We start from the raw sequence: 24,425 nt of genomic DNA on the forward strand, positions 1-24,425 counted from the left end.
CAGTGCGTAGAGTGGAGGCGGGCGCGCATAAGCCTCTGATTTCAACTCCCAAATCTTGAGCGGACGCCTCCAATCTTGGGAGAGCGCCCATAATGCGCTGCAAGAAGACCAAAATCCTGAAAAATAATTCAACAATTTTAAAATTAGGCCTCCAAAATCATCAAAAATCATAAAATTAACTAATGAGCAAAAAAATAAAAAAAAAATTAAAGCAGAAATTTAAATAAAAAAAAAATTAAAATAAATAAAAAAATAAAACAAAAATTTTGGGTTGCCTCCCAAAAAGCGCTTGGTTTAGAGTCGCCAGCCCGACTTTCAAAGTATTAATTCTTCCCTTTCTCTTTCATGCGCCAAATAAATTCCACGAACCGCCTTTTAAATTTTGCTTTTTTCGTGGCCTTCTTTGGTGGTTTTGGCGCTCTCTCATTCGATGAATCAACCGCAAAATCAGATCTTTTACAGTTCTCCCGGTTCATAACCGGTTCAATTGAGCATAAGTCTTCGATGGATGGATTAGATGTCTTCATGAATAAGTTGAACATCACTCTCTCGCCTTCCACACCCATCGACAACGCACCCTTCTTCACTTCTATCTTGGCATCAGCCGTGGCCAAGAATGGTCTTCCAAAAATGAGCGGAGCACCATGATCTACTTCTATATCCAATACCACAAAATCCGCTGGGAAGATGAATTTATCCACCTTAACTAGAACATCTTCAACAATTCCTAGTGGATATTTAATGCTCCGATCCGCCAATTGCAATGAAATCTTAGTCGATTTCATGTCTCCCAACTCCAAAGCCCTGTAAATAGATAATGGCATTAAATTAATACTGGCCCCTAAATCACAAAGTGCATTATTAAAATGAGAACCACCAATAGAACAAGGAATAGTAAAACTCCCTGGATCCTTAAGTTTCTGTGGCATCTTCTTTTGTAGCACCGCACTGCACTCTTCCGTCAGATTGACCACCTCGTTCTCTAGCAGTCTCCTTTTCTTGGACATCATCTCCTTGATGAATTTCGCGTAGTTCGGCATTTGTTCCAAAGCATCAGCAAAGGGGATGTTGATGTGAATTTTCTTGAAAATCTCCAAGAATTTGGAAAACTGCTCGTCCAATGTTTTCTTCTTGAACCTCTGCGGGTAGGGAAGTGGAGGCTTATACATCGGTTTTGGATCCTTCTCCTCAACTTTTTCCTCAATTTTCTTCTCTTCAACAGTAGGAATTTGGACTCCAACGTCTTTGGCACTCCGCACTTTGATGGCATTGCACTGCTCCTTGGGATTCACCTCAGTATTGCTAGGGAACTGGCCGCGGTTGTTGTCTTTCAGTACATTTGCCAACTGCCCTATGCTGGTTTCCATGGATTGCAACACAGCACCCATGTTGGCCATGTGCGTCTCCAAACTGTCAAGTCGAGACTCAGTTCTCGCCATCCTCTTACCTGATTCCTGCACAAAAGTACTAACCACATCCTCCAACGACTGCTTACCCTCATCCTTGTTTGTATTGAATCCCGAAGTATTCAGCACATTTTTATTGTTAGCATACGAAAAATTTTCATGATTACGCAAGCTAGGATGATAAGTATTTGGGACAGGGTTACCTCTATAGCCTCCATATCCTCGGTAGCCATTTGGATTTATATAATTGACTTGCTCTATGGTCGATGATCCTTCAACTCCATTTGAATCTGCAACATTAATTTTATTCAAAGAAGCTACCTGTGTAGTCAGTGCAGATAATTGAGCAGTGATGGACGTGAGAGGATCCACTGCATACACTCCAGCTGGCTTCTTGACTCCCACACGCTCAGATGGCCATTGGAAACTATTGACCGTCATCTCCTCCAACATATCATAAGCCTGAACATGATCCTTCGCAAATATAGTACCTCCAGCCGCTGAGTCCACATTCATTCTCGTAGGCGCATTCAGTCCGTTGTAAAACCACTCAATCTGTTCCCAATCTGCAAAATTGTGGTTAGGACAACGTCTTAATAATTCTTTATACCTTTCCCATGCCTCGTATAACTGTTCAGTGTCCATCTGCCGGAAGGTGCTGATCTCGATCTTCAGTTGGGTGGTTTTGGTAGGAGGAAAATATTTTGCAAGAAATTTTTCTGCCATCACCTCCCAAGTAGTGATGCTTCCAAGCGGCAATGATTGCAACCAACTTCTGGCTTGATCCTTGAGAGAAAACGGAAACAAGCGTAAGCGTATAGTATCTTCAGACACACCATTAATTTTTACCGTATCGGTTATCTCCAAAAAAATGCGTAGGTGTAGATAAGGATCGGCAGTGGCGCTCCCATTAAATTGGTTCTGTTGAAGCATGTTGATCAATGCAGGCTTCAGCTCAAAATTGTTTGCATTGATAGTTCCTCGAGCGATTCCAGAATAGTGAGCCTGGATCGTTGGTCTGAAGTGATCTCTAATAGGCACTATGGGAGCTTGGTTTACTTCTTGTTCAGCCATTCTTTCAAGTTCTTCTCTTCTCTCTCTTCGCAAAGCACGTGCAGTGTGCTCGATCTCCGGATCAAAAAGTAGAGAATTAGAACTTTGAGATCGTCGCATAGACTGCAATTAAAAATAAGAAGAAATTAATTAGCAACTTAAAATTAAAATAAAAAACTCTAAATTAAAATCTAGACTAATTGGTAACAAGACTAAAAATTAATAAAATTTACTCCCCGGCAACGGCGCCAAAAACTTGTTGTGAAAATTTCTCGCAAGCGTACGAGTGTCAAGTTTTAATATAGTGATAAAATCAAGTATCGATCTCTCAGGGAGTAAAATGAAAATAATAGTGCTTGTAATTAGAATAGTCCAAACTTTATCTAGAAAATCAATAATCAAGAATTTTGCAATTAAAATAAATAATTAAGAGATTTAAAAACACGCACACAACTTTCATATTAAAAATCAATCAGAGAAAAATGGTCTAGAGGTATAGATTTCACCTGGTTTCAACAACAATCAATCCTAATTAATTAATCTTCATGAATTTCAAAAAATTAATAGCCAAGAACACTTACGTGTATTATTCCCTCTCCCGAGTGCCGAATAAAATATATCAACTACAATTGAATTCCAATATCCCTATTAAGAATCTACTTGCAGTGATCAATTCAAAACTATGTTCTCTTTAAAAGCTCTGTTAAAGTTATAAGCTCTCCCGAGTCAGATAAACAATTAACAGTGTATTTTCCAATGGTCCTATTCAAAATCTCCTCTCCCGAGTGCCAGATTTCAAATAAATATTACAAATCAATTATTGATCAGATAATTGAAAAGACAATAAATTCTAGAAAAAACAAATAATCTAGAAGAAATTCAATCCAATAAAATCAAGAATTCAAGAAAGTGTCTACACCAGGTTCCATCCGACCTCTAGACTATAAAAATTAGTTCATAATAAAATTCTGAATAAAACAATAATCCATAAATTCAAACATATTCAGAATAAAATAAAAGATAAAATAAACAAATCCGTCGTCGACGCCGTGTCCGGTCGATCAAACTCCGTCTTCGTTATTCACGATGAAGCTTCAGAAAATCCCAGAAAAATGTCACGATCAACTCTCTGATTTCTCTTCTGTACGTGTGTGGCGCCTCTCCCCTTTAATCTGATGAAAAATTGCCTTTTATATCGTCTCCCAAAGCCCACTCAAAAGCCCACAAAATATAGAAGTTTCCTTCCGATAAAATATTTCCAAGTTCAGAAATTCGCGACAAGCGCCCGCTCATCAGTCCACACGCCCGCGTATAACCCTCTGATCTCAAGTTTCTCACCTTCATGTGTGTCTTGAGCGATAGCTCTTCTTTGAGCGCTAATGGGAAGCGCTGATCTTTTGGCCCAATAGAAGCCCATCACTGTTCCTTTCTTTATTGTCTGATCATTTCTTTTCTTTTCTTTTCTTCTTTCTCTTTTAAACTTCTTATTTTTCTCCTCAAAATTCCATAATTCACAAAATCTCCATAATTTTCTACAATCACAAAAACAACACAATACCCACATAAATCTGCTTGAAACAAATATTTAACAATTAAAATCATATATAAATTAAGTGTATAAAATACACTTATCAATCATACTACATTCCTTATGTTATAAGTGTTTTATCAAAAGAAAATAATCCTAGTCATAACACCCAAAGGTAAAATATCACCAAACAATTTTATGTCCACACGGCCCTTTCAATCCAAACATTAGGATCCAAAGAAAATTGACTTAAATCTCAAAAACGATCACTCAATTCAGTAAAATAAAATCCTCCTCTTAACCCAAATATGAAAAGAACTCCAATCTCAATCAATACTTTTGAACAATAAATCATTCCTTCTTGAAGATGCTCTTAAACCGATCAAATCCAACATAGTCTCAAATCCAAAACCCATTCGCACAACACAACATATTTTCTTTTTCTAGATCATGCATAGTCATAACTGTAAAAAAAATCATAACTTTAACTTTAAAACATAAACCTTCCAGTCATGGAAGCTGAAGCATACGAATCCTTGGCGAGATTGCATGCACGAACTGGCTCACAAAAACGACATCTCTGATACCAACTGTGACGTCTCGTATTCTTTGACATTTTCAAGAATTATGATGCAAAAAAATGTGGAATACTTTTTTTTGTAAACATGAATCGTGCTCGTAGGTACAAAGTAACATGCGTAGAAATTATGTTCGAATAAATTAAATCAAAATCTCATGATTCAACACTTGTTTAAACTATCATTGACCAAAAATGATTCTAACTCATACGAGCATGAAAAAACATCCTCATACAAGCAAAACTTAAAATTTTAAATATGATATATCAAAATAATGTATTTAAAACATGATTTGATCTTAAAATGACCTGCTACAACACGAGTTCAAAAAACATGCATAACACTAATAAAATGACTAAGCTACGTGGATATGTTTGACATCAAAACTTGAAACTTTTTGCATACAACATCTTAAAAATGTTTAAAATACATAAAAGACCATAAAATTGAATTTAGAACCTTAAATTCAAAAAAATTTATAAAATTGTTGCCCAACCCACACAGGGGGCACGCTTGCGTGCCTCCTGGCATGGGTGCTGCATAAATTTTTCTACAATACTAGCTACGATTCTGCATGCACAAAACTCTTTCAAATGCATTCAAATTGACATCCAACCATGAAAAAAAAACTTGAAAACACATCAAAATACAATTTTAAACAATCACATCCCAAGATTGAAAACAAAAACACATCAAAACTTCGATCATCAACAAAAATCATATTTGGACTCTTTGAAACCCTTAAAAAGATGCAAGTCCTCAAAACATAATCAGAAACTCGAAAAGGATTCATCAAAATGAATCATCTTCAAAATATTTGAATCAAGACTTTGCATTCAAACTACAAACACCAAAATACTCAGATTCTAACATCTTTTCTGATCAATCTCAAAAATATTTTCATAAACGTCAAGAACGATTCACGTTTCATAGTTATACCTCATGATCTTAAAACCTGTTAAAATCAAAACAATATATATTACATACACATCAACATACAATTTTTTCATATCAAAATACATATATTTTGGAACGTTTTTTTTAAAAGAGTTTAAGACTTGCCTGATCGTTGTAGGTTGGGGATAATCGACACTTTGGTAGCGATTCTCACCTCGAACGGACGAGAACAGAGGTTTTTGCTCGCCTTTGGTGCAGTTTTTTGAACGTGAAGAAGGAGAGGGAAAATTTCACCAACATTAAACTAGAAAATAAATATAAAATTATTTTATTAAACTCTTCGTAGGCTAGTCTCATTTTCCTCAGTCTAGAATTAATTTCAAACCTGAAGACAATAAAACTAAGTTGCAACCATTAAACACCAGACAAATTACATAACATTAAACCATTTAACAAAACATTTAAACATGTATTTTAACATCCCAAATACTCAACGTTGAAACATGAAATCTCATGCAATATACATAGCACAAAATCTTTTAAACACACCTTTTAAATCATTAATGCATCACAAAAAAACATTTAATTAAACTAAATTTTAATTCATAAATAAATAAAATAAAAATCATTTAAAATTCATTTAAAATCCCTTTAATACTCGTGAGGGGATTTACGGATTTTTCAGGCGTTACAATCTACCATTATTAAAAGAATTTAGTTTTCAAAAATTGACTTATCAAACTCCAATAATAGAGGATCTCAAAAATATTATCTACTAAATCCACGCTTACATGTAGAGCTTCCAAATATCAGTGTCTCAATTACCATGCTTCCGCTGCACGCTCTACTAAAACAAAATATTTCCAAATATCAGTGTCTCAATTACCATGCTTCCGCTGCACGCTCTACTAAAACAAAATATTTTATCAGTCTCATGTGTCATTCTCATCTCAATGAAGCATACCTTTATAAACTTTTTTTTGTTAAGCACAACTTTAAGCGAATTATTGCAACTTACACATGTATCACTTTAACCCATATTCTAGATTTTTATACAATTTTTAGTACCATAAGTGAAAGTTCAACCACATGCTTACATTCCACTCATACATAAAACCCAAATATTAACTCAAATATTCATATCTCATACACAATAATTGTATTATACCAAGACTTGACTAATTAGACATGCTTGTACAATCCACTTATCAATTCTCGAATACTTATGAGCCAAATTTTATGTTCTCAATTTTTTTTATTTAAACATGGCGATTAAAATATCAAATCCAATAATAACTTAATATAGTAACACTTAACCATGCGAACCCAAAAGTCACATCAAATATCAACTAAGATCCTTGTTAAAACTATAAATCCATAATTATTTTTCCTAGAGATCAAAACAACAAACACAAGACACAATCTTTATCAACTTACATATCCCATACAACAAAGGCATTCAAGAAAACAATCAACCATCATACTACATTCGTTATAATTCAAGTGTCTTATCAAAAGAAAATAATTCTAGCCATAATGTCCAAAGGTAAAATTTCACCAAGCAATAATATGTCCACACGGGACCTTTCAACCCAAACAAGAGGATCCAAAAAAAAATTGACTTAAATCTCGAAAACGATCACTCAGTTCAGTAAAGTAAAATTCTCCTATTAATCCAAATAGGAAAATAACACCTATCTCAATCAATAGTTTTTAAGAATAAATCATTTCTCCCCAAAGATGCTCTTAAACATATCAAATCCAATAGAGACACAAATCCAAAATCCATTCGCACAACACAACCTATTTTGTTTTTAAATCATGAATAGTCATAACTATAAACAATCATAACTTTAACTTTAAAACAGTAACTTTTCAGTCATGGATGCAGGAGCATTCGAGTCCTTGGCGAGATTGTGTGCACGAACTGGCTCATAGAACCGACATCTTTGATACCAACTGTGACGTCTCGTTTTTTTGATATTTTCAAGAATTATGATGCGTAAAAATGCAGAATACTATTTTTGTAAACAAGCATCGTGCTCGTAGGTACAAAGTAACATATGTAGAAATTAATTTTGACCAAAATAAATCAAAATCTCATGATTCAAAACTCGTTTAAACTATTGACCAAAAATGATGCAAACTCATACGGGCATCAAAGCTTCCTCATACATGAAAAACTTGAAACTGCAAATATTTCATCTCAAAATAATGTATTTAAAACATGATTTGATATTAAAATGACCTACTACAACATGATTTCAATAAACATGCATAACATTAATAAAATGGTGAAGCTTCGTAGACATGCTTGACATCAAAACTTGATACTTTTCGTATACAACATCATAAAAATGTTTAAAATACATTAAAAGATCATAAAAATGTATTTAGGACCTTAAATTCGAAAAACAAAATTTATAAAATTGTTGCCCAAGCCGCTCGGGGAGGCACGTGTCTTGGGTTGTGCAGAAATTGTTCTGCACGACCAGCTCCAAATCTACACGCACCAAAATCTTTTAAATGCATTCCAATCAACATCTAACAATAAAAAAAACTTAAAAACACATCGAAATACTCTTTTAAACAATCACATCTCAATATTGGACCCAAAAACACATCAAAACTTCTATCAACAACTAAAATCATATTTGGACTCTTTCAAACCCTTAAAAAGATGCAAACTCTCAAAACATAATCAGAAACTCGAAAAGGATTCATCAAAATCAATAATATTCAAAATATTTGCATCAAGACTTTACATTCAAACTACACACACCAAAATACTCAGATTTTAACAACTTTTCTCGTAAGACGTCAAGAACGATTCACGTTTTACAGTTCTACCTCATGCTCTTAAAAACCTCTTAAAATCAATGCAATATATATTACATACACATCAACATACAAGTTTTTCATATCAAAATACATATATTCTCGAATGGTGGTTTCAAATGCATTTAAGACTTGCCTGATCGTTGTAGGTTGGGGATAATTGGCACTTTGATAGCGATTCTAGCCTCGAACGGACGATAACGGAGGTTTATTCTTGCCCTTGGAGTAACCTTTTGAATGTGAAGAGGGAGAGGGTAATGGGAGTAGTAGGCGGCGGCTAGGAGAGAAAGGGTAGGGAAATAAGGAAATAAAAGTTTTTGAGCCAGTATAAGGAAATAAAAGTTGACGCCTACTGAATTTTAACTAATGCGCTTGAAAGTTGGCTCATTAGTTGCAAATAATGACTTTTAAAATTTCCTCCTCTAGATTTTGAAATAAAAACTGGACCAACATTAAACTTAAAATAAATATAAAAATATGTTCTTAACCTCATCGTAGAAGTCTCGTTTTCCTCAATCCCGAATTAATCTCAAACCTGAAAATAATAAAACTAACTTGCAACCATTAAACACCAGAAAAATTACATAACATTAAACCATTTAACACAAAATTTAAACATGTATTTTAACATCCTAAAAACTCAACGTTGAAACATAAAATCTCATGCAATATACATAGCCCAAATTATTTTAAACACAGATTTTAAATCATAATGCATCACATAAAAGCATTTAATTAACATAGATTTTAATTCATAGATAAATTATATAAAAATCCCTTTAATACTCGTGAGTGAATTTATGGATTTTTCAGGCGTCACAATCTAACATCCTTAAAAAGAATTTCGTCCTCGGAATCGACTTATCAACTTTAACATTAGGGGCTCTCAAAAATATTATCTACTAAATCCATGCTTACATGTATAACTTTCAAATATCAGTGTCCTAATAACCATTCTTCCGTTGCGCGCTCTGATAAAACAAAATATTTTATCAGACTCATGTGTCTTTTTCATCCCAATCAAGCCTAATTTTATAAACTGTAGTTGCTAAGCACAAATTTAAGCAAATTATTGCAACTTACTTATGTCCCACTATAACCCAAATTTGAGATTTTTACACAATTCATAGTACCATAAGTGAAAGTCCAACCAAATGCTAACATTCTACTCATACATAAAACCCAAATATTAACTCTAATGTTCTTCTCTCAAACACAACAATCGTATTCTACCATGACTTGACTAATTAGACATGCTTGTACAATCCACTTATCTATCCTCGAACACTTGTAAACCAAACATAATTTTTCCAAATTTTTTTATTTAAACATGGTGATTAAAATAACAAATCAAATAACTTAATTTAGTAACACTTAACCATGAGGACCCAAAAGTGACATCAAATATCAACTAAATTCTTTTTCAAAACTAAATCCACAATAATTTTTCTTAGAGATCAAAACAACAAACACAAGACACAATCTTTATCAACTTACATATCCCATACAACAAAGGCATGCAAGAGAACAATCAACCATCATACCACATTCCTTATGATGCAAGTGCCTTATGGAAATAAAATAATCCTAGTCATGACGCTGAAAAGTAACATTTCACCAAACAATTCTATGTCCTCACGGGACCTTTCAACTCAAACAAGAGGATCCAAAGCAAATTGAATTAAATATAAAAAAAGATTACTTATTTTAATAAAGTAAAATTTTTCTGTTAACCCAAATAGGAAAATAACATCAATCTCAATCAATATTTTTTAACAATAAATCATTCCTTCCCAAAAATGGTCTTAAACAAATCAAATCCAACATCATCATAAGTCCAAAATCCATTCGCACAACACAACATGTCTTCTTTTTGAATCACGCATAGTCATAATTGTAAATAAAATCATAACTTCAACATTAAAAAATAAACCTTCCAGTCATGGAGTAGGGAGCATTCGAGTCCTTGACGAGATTGCATATACGAACTGGCTCACAGAACCGACATATCTAATACCAACTGTGACATCCTGTATTTTTTTATATTTTCAAGAATTATGATGCGAAAAAAATGCGGAATTATTTTTTTTTTGTAAACATGCTGCTCGTAGGTACAAAGTAACATATGTAGAAATTAAGTTCGACCAAAGTAACTCAAAATCTCATGATTCAAAACTCGTTTAAACTATCATCGAACAAAAATGATGTTAAATCATATAGGCATGTCAAAAATTCCTCATACATGAAAAACTTGAAACTGTAAATATGCGATCTCAAAATAATGTATTTAAAATATGGTTTGATCTTAAAATGTCCTGCTACAACATGAGTTCAATAAACATGCATAACATTAATAAAATGACTAAACTTCATGGATATTCTTGTCATCAAAACATGAAACTTTTTTCATACAACATCTTTAAAATGTTTAAAATACATTAAAAGACTGTAAAATTGAATTTAGGACCTTCAGTACGAAAAAAAAAATTATAAAGTTGCTGCCCAACACACGCAAGGGGCACGCTCGCGTGTCTCCTTGCGTTGGTTGTGCAGAATTTTTTTTGCATGACAAGCTCCGAATCTGCACGCACCAAACTCTTTTAAATGCATTTCAATCGACACGCAACCATGAAAAAACACTTGAAAACACATTAAGATATCCTTTGAAACAATCACATCCCAAGATTGAAGCAAAAAACACATCAAAACTTCGATCATCAACCAAAATCAGATTTGGACTCTTTGAAACCCTTAAAATAGATGTAAACTCTCAAAACATAATCTGAAACTCGAAAAAGATTCATCAAAATCAGTCATCTTTAAAATATTTGCAACAAAACTTTGCATTCAAAATACACACACCAAAATACTCAGATTATACCATTTTTTCTCATCAATCTCAAATGTTTTTTCATAAAACGTCAAGAACAATTCACGTTTCACAGTTCTACCTCATGCTCTTAAAAAATCTCTTAAAATCAATGCAATATATATTACATACACATCAACATACAACTTTTTTATATTAAAATACATATATTCTCAAATGGTGGTTTCAAAAGAGTTTTAAGACTTGTCTGATCATTGTAGGTTGGAGATAATCGGCACTTTGGTAGCGATTCTAGCCTCGAACGGATGAGAATGGAAGTTTCGGTTTGCCCTTGGTGCAACTTTTCGAACGTGAAGAGGGAGAGGGGAATTGGAGTAGGCTGCGGCTAGGAGAAAGGGTTGGGAAAAAAAATTCACCAAAATTAATATAAAAATATTTTCTTAACCCCGTCGTAGGCTAGTTTCGTTTTTCTCAGTCCAGAATTAATTCCAAATCTGAAAATAATAAAACTAACTTGCAACCATTAAACACTAGACATATTACATAACATTAAATAATTTAACACAATATTTAAACATGTATTTTAACATCCCAAAAACTCAACGTTGAAACATAAAATCTCATGCAGTATACATAGCACGAAATCTTTGAAACACAACTTTTAAATTATTAATATATCACATAAAAGCATTTAATTAAACATAAATTTTAATTGATAAATAAGTAAATAAAATAAAATCATTTAAAATTCATTTTAAATCCCTTTAATACTCGTGAGTGGATTTATGGATTTTTTGGGCGTTACAGCAGGTTTCAGGTTGGAAGAGACAGGAAGTTCAAGGCATGAATAGGCGCAGGACCAGTGACCACTTGGAGGTGTTGTTCTGTTTTAGTAGGTTTTGGTTACAATAATTCGATATGGTTATATTATATTAATGTTTTGGGTTTTAATGCCGGTTGTATTCCGCCGGCTTGTGTTGTAAACTTGATTTAATTTTCTGCTACTTATTTGTTTTGATTAAGTTTTTAATTTAATGCCTTAGAATTTAAGTTAGTAGGTAATTCGGGTAGGAGGACTGAATTTTGAATAAGATCAAAAACATAAAATATTTTAGAATAAATTTTTGAACGAAAATCAATGTAATGCCCCGAAAATTATCTTATTGAGATTATTATTGATATTCTGAGATTATGAAATTCGAGGGCTAAATTGATATTTGAACAGGGACTGAATTGCAAGTTTTAAATAATTCAGAGACTAAAGTTCAATTGACCTATTTTGACTAAGACTTGCACTTGATATTTATTGATGAGTGGGTTATCTTATTCAATCATTTTTCTCTTCTTCCCCAACGAGATATACTCCATGGCCGCCTCTTTGAGCTTTTGATTTCTTCGATCTGCACGATCCGCTTGATAGAAATTCGATTTGAATATATATTTGCGATCACGACTTAGAGGGCTTCGTTTTACCGTAAGTATTTCTTCGATCGGTTATACTTTATTTTTCGGATGTCGATGGATTTTAATTATCTTTGGATATAACGTGCTTGAGCTAGCATATATCGTTTATTCGAAGTCGAATCGGAAAAATAACGACGTACGGATTTGTTATGAATTTTTGAGTTATTTTCAAAATATGGGCTGTTGGTCTTTGTTTATATTGAATTTATTAGGTTGAATTGATTTTGATATGGGTTGAGTTTCAAGATTATGGAATTGTTGTTGATTTTCGATAAGCCGATTTCTAGCCATTATGTCATTGATTCAAGTTTTGGAATATTGATTGGTTTGGTTTGATAGAGTCATATTCGATTAAGTTTATTTGATTGATATTGAGAATGAAATATTTCCGTACAGATTTGATTAAAGACTTTTGAAATCGGAGTTATCAGAATTCGAAGCGATAGACGAGTTGATCGAGTTGGTAATGAGTTTTACCTTGAATATTTGTTTTGAGATTGAAATAGATTTTGATTGAATATTTGATGTTGATTTCCAGATTTGGAGCATCAAACGAATCGAGAAAAGGTATGAGTTGACATCGAATCGAATAGGGATGAATACTCGAATCTGAGTTGATTTTCGAGTTCCCTGAAATCACATACTTGCATGTTATATGATTACTTGAATTATGTGTTTCAAATGACTTTTGATTTACATATGCATTCATACCGAATTAAATGATTTGATTGCATATCGAATTAGACGATTTAAGAACTATAATCGAGTGACCTTGGATTTTGAGTTTTTCCAAGAGCTGGAATGCTCCTTATAGTTGCTCCAAAGTCTAGAGGATCGAGATATACAATCTTTCACCACGAATGAGAAAGTAGGTTAGTTGTTGTGATATCTTGACCTCAGGATCCCAACCGACGAAACGAAGAAATGACGAAATGAATTGATTATCTGATTTAGATAATCAAGATTTGAAAGACATACATTGCATTTTATTCATTTTGAATATGTTGTTATATATATATATCATGATTTTGATATATTATCCGATATTGCATGTTATGTTACTTTTACTGGGAATATTATTCTCACCGGAGTTATCCTGCTGTTGTCTTGTTTTGTATGTATACTTGGCAACAGGTGGGGCAGGATCGAGCCAAAGGCAGCTTGGCTAGATCGGGATTGTTAGAAATAGAAGTGAGGGCTTGGTTTAGAGTTGATTATGTATTTGAACTCGATTTGTACTTTGTATTGTAACAATTAGAACTGATGCATGTTCTACCTTTCAAATACTCGAACAACTTTAGGCGTATCATGTATTGTCTTACACGAGTTGATTGTACTAATGCATGTTGAAATTTAGATTTTAGGTGGTTATTTCGAGTTTTGCCACGTTTGAGTTGAAGAGCCAAAGAGAATGAAATTTTCTGCCTTTTTTTTAGCGCACCCAAGCTATGGGAGCAAAATTTTTCTACCAAGTTGGGCGCACCCGCACTCTGGGCGTGGAAATGTTTCTGCCCAGTTGGGCGCACCCGCGCTGTAAAAAAAATTTCTCGGAATTTGATTCTTTCTAAAAGATTTATTCTCGATTAGTTGATTTGAACCGAGTCTCACATTAAGTGGTATCAGAGAGATAAGATCTTGTATTGAACTAGAAGTGAGCGAGGTAGATCGAGTCCACTTGAATTTTAATTCCTCGTATGCGATTGAATTCGTTATTTGATTATTTTGGAATTCCATGCATGCATGCTTTATCATTTGAGAATTTTTTGAATTGCATAATTTTGTGATTTAAATTATAAAGCATGAGGTACTTGAGATACGAATTGTGAATGATTTTTGATTTGAATCCGAATTCTCTCGAGGTGAATGAGTAAGCCAAATAGAGATTGTTGGACACCGAATTGTGATTATGAGATCTATGTGTCCTAATATTTTGAATATCAGATATGGAAACTCGATGAGTTTTGAACAGAAATACACCACCGGTCATAACTCCTCAGAATGAGCAGGCTAGTACTGATACTGATGTGATGGATGCCACTGCGACACCGATGGAAACCTTGCTGAAGAGGTTTCAGTCTTTTAAACCACCTACCTTGAAGGGTACCGAAAATGCAGTCGACTGTGAGAGTTGGTTGGAAGACATCGATCAGTTATTTGATTCTCTGGATTATACAGATGACCGCCGAATCAGGTTAGTTGTTCATCGACTTCATGGTGTTGCAAAGAGTTGGTGGATCATGACGAAGAAAGAGATTGAGAATCGAGGTACGGTTATCAATTGGAATCTTTTTAAGACTAAATTTTATAAGCGGGTTTTCCCAGTTTCGTACAAAAAGGATAAAGGGGCTGAGTTTGCTACCTTGAAACAAGGGAATTTGAATATTGAGGAATATGTTACCAAATTTGATAGTCTGTTGAAGTTTGCGCCTCATATTACCGATAACGAGAAAGCTAAAACTGACCAGTTCATAAATGGTTTGAATTCCGATATCTTTGTTTTTGTGAATACTGGTAGACCTGATAATTTTGCTGATGCTATGAATCAAGCCAAATAAGCCGAAGCAAGTCTGTTGAGACAGAGAGGAAATCAGTTTGTACCGCAGCAACAGAGACAGTTTCAGAATCAGTCACAGAGGTATGAGGGAGGAAGCAGTAGCAATTATAGAAGAGATAATTTTTGATCGAAAGGAAAACAATTCAAGAGGTCTGGAAACAGTGGTTCTAATTCTAGTGGCTCGAGACAGTTTAGTATAGGACAGAGTTCTGGCTCTTCAGGTATGACTTGTAACAAATGTGGAGGTCTGCACTCCAGTGATCAGTGTCGTGGAGTTTTTGGAGTATGTAATATCTTCCAGCAACCAGGACATTTTGCTAGAGTTTGTCCTCAACGTGGTCCTGAGTGATCACAGGGGGAAGTTCCTTTAGACAATAAGCTCAGTCTGAGAGGAAAGTTTCTGTAGTTCACTCTTTTCAGCCACCGCAACAGAATAGGCAGGGAGGTAATCAAAACACAAATCAACCTCCGAGACAACAAGCACGAGCCTTTGCACTTACTGAGGATCAGGCTCAGGCAGCACTTGATGTTGCCATAGCAGGTAACTGTTTGATTTTTGGTTATCCTGCTATAGTATTGATAGATACGGGTTCATCGCATACTTTTATATCTGAGAAATTTGTTACGTTGCATGCTTTGCTTTTTTAGCCTTTGCCTCCTGTCGTTGTTGTTACTTCACCTTTGAGTGGAAGAATTGTTTCTGTGAATTGGTTCGAAATTGTGAAATTCGATTTGAAGGGAATAAGATTGCAATGGACTGTATTGTACTACAATTATCATATTTTGTCTGCATCGTTGGTATAGATGCTTTAAACAAGCATAGGGCTACTGTCGACTGTTTTCAGAAAGTAGTCAGATTTCGACCAAAAATGGCAGACGAGTGGAAATTTTTCGGTAAGGGTTCTCGATCCAAGATTCCTTTGATATCTGTTTTGTCGATGACTCGTTTGTTACAGAAAGGAGCAGAGAGATTTGTTATTTATGCAGTTGATGTACTGAAATTTATGTCGTTTGGATTGACGAATGCTCCGGCAGTGTTTATGGGTTTAATGAATCGAATTTTTCAGAAATATCTTGATGAGTTTGTGATTATATTTATCGATGATATTCTTATTTATTCGAAGAGTCGTACTGATCACGCAGAGCATTTGAGGACCGTTTTATAGATTTTGCGGACTGAACAGTTGTTTGCCAAACTATCGAAGTGTGAATTCTGGTTAGATCTAGTGATTTTTCTCGGTCACATTATATCGAGAGATGGTATTTCTGTTGACCCTAGTAAGATTGAAGCAGTTATGAATTGGATTAGACCGAAGTTTGTGCTTGAAATTCAAAGTTTTATGGGTTTAGCTGGTTATTATCGCAGATTTATCGAGGGATTTTCATCTATTGCAAAGCCGATTACTCAACTAACTCAGAAAAAAGCACCTTTTTTCTGGACCGAAACTTGTGAAGATAGTTTTATCGAGTTGAAGAAAAGATTGACCAGTGCTCCAGTGTTGTAGATTCCTTTAGGTACTGGTGATTTTACAGTTTATTGTGATGCTTCTAACAGAGGTTTGGGATGCGTTCTTATGCAGAGGAAACATGTTATAGCTTATGCATCGAGGCAGTTGAAACCGCACGAGACTCGTTATCCGATTCATGATCTTGAGCTTGCAGCAATTGTTTTTGCTTTGAAAATCTGGCGTCACTATCTTTACGGTGAGAAATTCAAAATATTTTCTGATCAAAAAAGTTTGAAGTATTTGTTTTCGCAGTCAGAGTTGAATATGAGGCAGAGAAGATGGTTAGATTTGTTGAAAGATTTTGATTGTGAATTCAAATATTACCCGGAAAAATCGAATGCAGCAGCTGATGCTTTGAGACAAAAGATTTGTTCTTTATCTTTATCGACTATTAGTGTTTCTCATTTGATTAATGATTGTTGTACTTCTGGTTTGGAGTTTGAAACAGATAGAAGATCTATCCGAGTTTTTGCTATGCAAGCCGAACCAGAATTATTTATATCGATTAAAGAAGCACAGAAATCTGATCCGAGTATTCAGAGTTCGATAGAGAAAGTCAGAACGGGACACCAGTCTGAATTTCAGGTCAGTGATGATACATTGTTTGTGAATAATCGTATTGTTGTGTCAGATGTTTCTGAGTTGAGACAGCTTATTTTGCGAGAGGCACATTGAAGTCAATACAGTGTTCATCCAGGTGGCCGAAAAATGTATAAAGATTTGAGGAATCAGTTTTGGTGGAAAAAAATGAAAAATGATGTTACGAAGTTTGTATCCCGATGTTTGAACTTTTAACAAGTGAAAGCAGAAAGAAAAAGACCGGGTGGTTTGTTACATAGTTTATCTGTTCCTGAATGGAAATGAGATCACATTTCGATGGATTTCGTCACAAATCTACCGCGATCAGTTCGAGGTTTTGATGCTATCTGGGTAGTGATTGACCGATTGACGAAGTCTGCTTGTTTTATCCCATACAGAATGACCTACAAACATGATCAGATGGCCGATATTTATGTCAGAGATGTCAGATTGCATAGTGTGCCGAAGTCGATTGTTTCAGACAGAAATCCTAGATTTACTTCTCACTTTTGGCATAGTCTTCAAGAGGTACTTGGTACTAGATTGCATCTAAGTACAACATATCTTCCTCAGACCGATGGGTAGTCAGAGCGAATGATTCAGATATTAGAGGATATGTTACGAGCCGTAGTGCTTGATTTTAGCACTAGTTGGAAAGATTCATTACCTCTTGTTGAATTTTCGTACAACAACAGCTATCAGGCTAGTATTGGTATGGCACCTTTTGAAGCATTATACGAAAAGAAATGTAGATCTCCATTGTACTGGGATGAAATTTTTGAGTCGCCTGAGTTGGGGCCAGATATGATTCGAGACATGGCTGAACAAGTGAAGATTATTCGATTAAGAATGAAGACAGCCCAAGACAGACAGGCTAAATACGCGAATATCCGACGTAGACCTTTGAATTTTGAACAGGGAGACCGAGTATTTCTGAATATTTCTCCTTTCAGAGGTACAGTCAGATTTGGAAAGAGAGGGAAGTTGTCTCCGAGATTTATCGGTCCGTATGAAATTCTTGAAAAGATAGGCGATCTTGCCTATCGACTTGCACTTCCTCCATCTCTTTCTGGTATTCATGATTTTTTCATGTTTCGATGTTGCGAAAGTATCACCCAAATCCTTCTATGTTCTTCAGCTAGACGAGGCAGAACTTGATGAGACATTGAGCTATTTCGAACGACCGATTCAGATTCTAGACCAAAAAGAGAAACAACTCAGAAACAAATAGATTCAATTAGTGAAAGTTCAGTGGAACCGACACGGAGTTGAAGAAGCAACTTGGGAAACAGAATCCGATATGAGACAACGATTTCCAGATTTATTTCTATGATGTGAGTTTTTATTCTGTCTTTGATTCTATTTTCTATCTTATGTGATCGATTTGTATTCGATTTTGAGGACGAAATCAATTCTTAGAGTAAGAGAATTGTAATGCCCCAAAAAATATCTTATTGAGATTATTATTGATATTCTGAGATAATGAAATTCGAGGGCTAAATTGATATTTGAACAGGGACTGAATTGCAAGTTTTAAAGATTTCAGAGACTAAAGTGCAATTTACCTATTTTGACTAAGACTTGCACTTGATATTTATTGATGAGTGGGTTATCTTATTCAATCATTTCTCTCTTCTTCCCCAACGAGATATACTCCATGGCCGCCTCTTTGAGCTTTTGATTTCTTCGATCTGCACTATCCGACCGATAGAAATTTGATTTGAATATATATTTGCGATCACGACTTCGAGGGCTTCGTTTTACCGTAATTATTTCTTTGATCGTTTATACTTTATTTTTTGGATGTCGATGGATTTTAATTATCTTTGATAACGTGCTTGAGCTAGCATATATCGTTTATTCAAAGTCGAATCGGAAAAATAACGACGTACGGATTTCTTATGAATTTTTGAGTTATTTTTGAAATAGGGGGCTGTTGGTCTTTGTTGATATTGAATTGATTAGATTGAATTGATTTTGATATGGGTTGAGTTTGAAGATTATGGAACTGTTGTTGATTTTCGGTTAGCCGATTTCTAGCTGTTATGCCGTTGATTCAAGTTTTGGAATATCGATTGGTTTGGTCTGATAGAGCCGTATTCGATTTAATTTATTTGATTGATATTGAGAATGAAATATCTCCGTATATATTTGATTGAAGACTTTTAAAATCGGAGTTATCAGAATTCGAAGCGATATACGAGTTGATCGAGTTGGTAATGAGTTTTACCTTGAATATTTGTTTTGATATTGAAATAGATTTTGATTGAATATTTGATGTTGATTTCCAGATTTGGAGCATCAAACAAATCGAGAAAAGGTATGAGTTGACATCGAATCGAATAGGGATGAATACTCGAATCTGAGTTGATTTTTGTGTTCCCTGAAATCACATACTTGCATGTTATATGATTACTTGAATTATGTGTTTCAAATGCCTTTCGATTTACATATGCATTCATACCGAATTAAATGATTTGATAGCATATACAATTAGACGATTTGAGAACTATAATCGAGTGGCCTTGGATTTCGAGTTTTTCCAAGAGGTAGAATGCTCCTTATAGTTGCTCCAAAGTTTAGAGGATTGAGATATACAATATTTCACCACGAATGAGAGAGTAGGTGAGTTGTTGTGATATATTGACCTCGGGATCCCAATCGACGAAACGAAGAAATGACGAAATGAATTGATTATCTGATTTAGATAATCACGATTTGAAAGACATACATTGCATTTTATTCATTTTGAATATGTTGTTATATATATCATGATTTTGATATATTATCTGATATTGCATGTTATGTTACTTTTACTAGGAATATTATTCTCACCGGAGTTATCCGGCTGTTGTCTTGTTTTGTATGTGTACTTGGCAACAGGTGGGGCAGGATCGAGCCAAAGGCAGCGTGGCTAGATCGGGATTGTTAGAAATAGAAGTGAGGGCTTGGTTTCGAGTCGATTATGTATTCGAATTCGATTTGTACTTTGTATTGCAACAATTAGAACCGATGCATGTTCTACCTTTCGAATACTCGAACAACTTTAGACGTATCATGTATTGTATTACGCGAGTTGATTGTACTAATGCATGTTGAAATTTAGATTTTAGGTGGTTATTTCGAGTTTTGCCAAGTTTGAGTCGAAGAGCCAAAGAGAATGAATTTTTCTGCCTTTTTTTTAGCGCATCCGCGCTGTCTGGGCGCACCCGCGCTACGGAGCAAAATGTTTCTGCCAAGTTTGACGCACCCGCGCTGTCTCGGGCGCACCCGCGCTCTGGGCGTGGAAATGTTTCTGCCGAGTTGGGCGCACCCACGCTTTAAATAAAAAAAATTATCGGAATTTAATTCTTTTTAAAAGATTTATTTTCGATTAGTTGATTTGAACCGAGTCTCACAATCTAATTGTTTTAATGACTCTATGTAAAACAATCTTTTGTTTAATATAATTTATACTTTTATAATGGCATTGACTTTATCTTTCTTCATATTGTTATATTATGATATACTATTGTTGTTTTGATAAAGACCTTGAATATACTATAGTGTATGTAAGATGTGGTAGCACATGGGGATGGCTATCATGAAACACATCTTATAGTCACTGTATATTCTAAACTGTTCCTAGTCAATTGAGCTGTCCGCAAATAAGGATAAGGATCGCTCGAGATTGAGACTAGCATTTGTGATGCCGAGTACCACGTTTCATTGGTATGGAACATAGAGATGTTCAAAGCATGCAAATGGATATTCATATGATGAATGATCGAACTACCCTATTCGGACTTTCCAAGTGGTTATCACTTATCGAGTGGATAAAGTCCGCGGTTTTGGTTGTACACCATTAGTCCTTATTACTTGAAACATCATTGAGACTCTATATGCTAGTACTGTACTTTGACTCATTTACCGACTCTATTGGGGTCATCAGGTGTCGGGATTGGGCACAGTTACGACACATATAGGAGTCGATGCTTTGTTGTCAAGGATTCACCACATACTTGCGAGTGTGGATATCCTATGCGATCTGAGGAGATATTAATGTGACGAATCTCTGGCCAGAGTACATGATATGTTTTAGGTTAATGGGTTTTCCTAGTAACACATGCGATGTCACCAATGGTTGTTGATTCGATCGGGATATATGGATGAAGGGACCGTACTGTACGCTAACCAAAATCTACTGGTTCTTGCAGACACTATCAGTAATACCTAGGGAATCATGGGGCGATGTTGCTAGGCGCTCTTACCATGATTCGATGGGTAAGTCGGAAATTGTTGTTCCGAGTCACAAGGAGTTGTGAGCCCACGGCTAGCTGTATTCCTGAACCATTGAGGGTTACACAAGTAATGGATTACTAAAACCCCGTAGAGATAGTTAAATTTAAAGAGTTAAATTTTATGAAAGAGAAGTTGGACTTCTTAACTAAAGGGAGTGGGATTTCCTAAAATGACATAGGGATGGGCATTTTTGGAAATCACTGAATTCGGATTCAGAAAAATTATCTTGACTCTAAAAGATGCAGAAATGGTTTCTGTGCACATTGGTGAAATCAGTTTATCAATCGGAGTCACGATAAATTTTATATTAATTTCTATAACAACATGCTTGGTTTGTTGGGCTTAAGTTATGGATTGTGGGCTTTAAGGAGTTAGAGTCCTGATACAATTATAACTAGAAATTATCTATAAATAAAGGTGTTGGGTTCAAAAATTTGACACATTGAATACTGCAATTTTCGAAATTCACTCTATACTATTCAAGAGGATTTTTCGAAAAATTCCTCTGTCCCTTTTGAGTAAATTCGGACTGTGATTTTTGTGAAAAATTACAATTCGAATTAACAGATCAAATCTGTTTATTCTCTACGTAAAACTTCTGATTGATTTCTAGTGCAGTCAATCAGAGGGTTTCTGTTTTTCATTCGTGGACCTAATTCCGGAGTTAGATCGTGACTGTCATCGGTTCCCGGGATTTACAAGAATAGCAGATTAAATTCTGTTGGAGTCCACGATCAAGCCTTTGCTTGACGAGGTAAAAATTTAACCGTGTTTTATTTTTACTTGAACAAATTTAATCGTAAAAGTTTTGATACCCATATATGAAATCGTTCCATATAATAAAATAAAATTTTAAACTTCCGCTGCACCGAGTATCAATTCTTAATTGATCTGAACACCGATTTCCAATACTTCGTTGGGCAATTTGAAAGATTTATCTAAAACATGAAAAAGGAGCTTGGTTTATAATTATTTTCGTTTATTTTAGAATTAACTCGCTACTTAAAGATTTTAGAAGTTGATCGATTGTTGGTGATTTTGCCGTAGTTTCAAGAATTTTAGTCAACACTTATTAAAGACACAAAAATTCATGTCATATTATCTCAAGAGTCAAATTGTGATACAGATATCTTGTTTTGGTCACTAAGGAAAAATTATTATTTTTTATTTTTAAAGTATTAATTTTATTTTTAATATAAACATGTTTGACTCGTCTCACGGATAAAGATCTGTAAGGCTGTCTCACAAGAAACCTACTTTAATGACATTTATTTCATTGAAATTGTAAACCCAAAAACATTGCAAGAATCATCTCTCTCGACTGTTTTTGAAGAATTTCTATACAATATAATAGTCTTTGAAGTTTATATATATGTACGTTTATGGGAAAAAGGATAATAATTAAACAAGTCTTTGAAGTATCCGATAACAATTTAAATATTGCTGCCAAAGTTGAACCACTCATTTCTAGTCTTAAAGTCAAAGTTGAATTGTCCCATGTCGACGAATAAATTAATAAAAACAAAGGTGCATGTACGGTTTTACTGTTTTTATATAATATCATGAAAATATACAAAAATAATTAATATAAAGTTAGATATTGTACATTATTTTATTATAATGAGGTGTCATAAACTTTTTTTATATAATAGCATGAACTTATACAAATATATATGTTAGTATGAAGTCAGATATTATATATCACAATATAGTATTATAATAAGGTGTCATAGATTTTTTATATAATAGTGTAACATTATATAGATATAATTAATATATTATAATATATACACAATAAAAATATATAAGTAGTAATATATAATTCACATCACATTTATAATAAGGTATATACACTCATTTTATATAATAATATGATGTTATATATTAAAATATATACATTATAAAAATATATAAACAGTAAAATAAATATATATTCTTACTTGTTGAATATTTTTGTCTTTTCTTTGTGTTTTCGAGCTTTGAAAATTATAGAGAATTTTCGAGTGATCGTGCTGATTACGTGTTGTAAAAAGTAAATATTTATGATAAAAATGTAAAAACTCAAAAACTCAAAATTTATCAAACTCCACATTTTATAAAATTTCTTCTCCCGATTGATTTGTGTATTTCATCAAAAATGTTGAGGTCTATTTATAGATCCTCGTTTGAGATTGGTCCAAAAATAAATACATCATCACACACTAATAATTTTCAACATTCAACTCTAATAATTTTCAGCATTCGACTCTAATAACATATTTTAACATATACAATATAATAGTGGCTAAAATTTTCCATTTACGGGAAAAAGGAGATAATTAATTAAATTAGTCTTCGAAGTATCCGATAACAAATTAAATATTGCTGCCAAAGTTGAACAACTCATTTCTAGAATCAGCTTAAAGTCCAAAGTTGAATTGTGCTCTTGTCTACGAATAAATTAATAAAATAAAAAATAAAAATAAAATTAAAGGGTGCATGTACGGGTCTGACTGTTTTTTAAAAAAAAATAAAAAAGAAACATTGACTATATATAAATTTCTAAAACTAAAGAAATTGGTATATTTCAATCAGCGAAACCCAAATATCAATATTAACTTTGGTACTAATACAAAAATTGTATGTTTATTTATCAAAACTTTTTTAAAACTTCTGGAGTATTACATTTATCAAAAATCATAAAATAATTTCGAGTCCCTCCAATAATTTTAACTAGCAAATTTTTGAACGCAATCAATAAATAAAATTCTAATTTTGTCTGATTTTGGTTTTCCATGAAAGAACATGAGCTAAAATTCTCTTAAAGTTTATATGTACGTGAAACCCACGACCGCTATTTTTCAGTAGGTACAGGGTAACTCTCTGATATAATGGAATACATATCCTACAAATTAAACCCCTCTAGCAAT

General features: G+C 33.9%; 1 protein-coding gene across 1 annotated transcript; it reads left to right on the forward strand.

Moving 5' to 3' along the window:
- The first annotated feature begins 14,621 nt into the window (after window positions 1–14,621).
- LOC140873069 (uncharacterized) lies at window positions 14,622–15,149 on the forward strand. The gene has a single exon (XM_073276054.1). It carries the CDS (start codon window positions 14,622–14,624, stop codon window positions 15,147–15,149), a length of 528 nt encoding a protein of 175 aa, XP_073132155.1.
- Window positions 15,150–24,425: the final 9,276 nt, after the last annotated feature.

The sequence above is a fragment of the Henckelia pumila genome, unplaced genomic scaffold (genome assembly GCF_033568475.1).
Source record: "Henckelia pumila isolate YLH828 unplaced genomic scaffold, ASM3356847v2 CTG_525:::fragment_3, whole genome shotgun sequence".
In the NCBI taxonomy this organism is placed as follows: Eukaryota; Viridiplantae; Streptophyta; class Magnoliopsida; order Lamiales; family Gesneriaceae; genus Henckelia; species Henckelia pumila.

Excerpts from the sequence above, each read along its gene's own strand:
- LOC140873069 (XM_073276054.1), top strand. The coding sequence starts at position 14,622 with ATGGATGCCACTGCGACACCGATGGAAACCTTGCTGAAGAGGTTTCAG.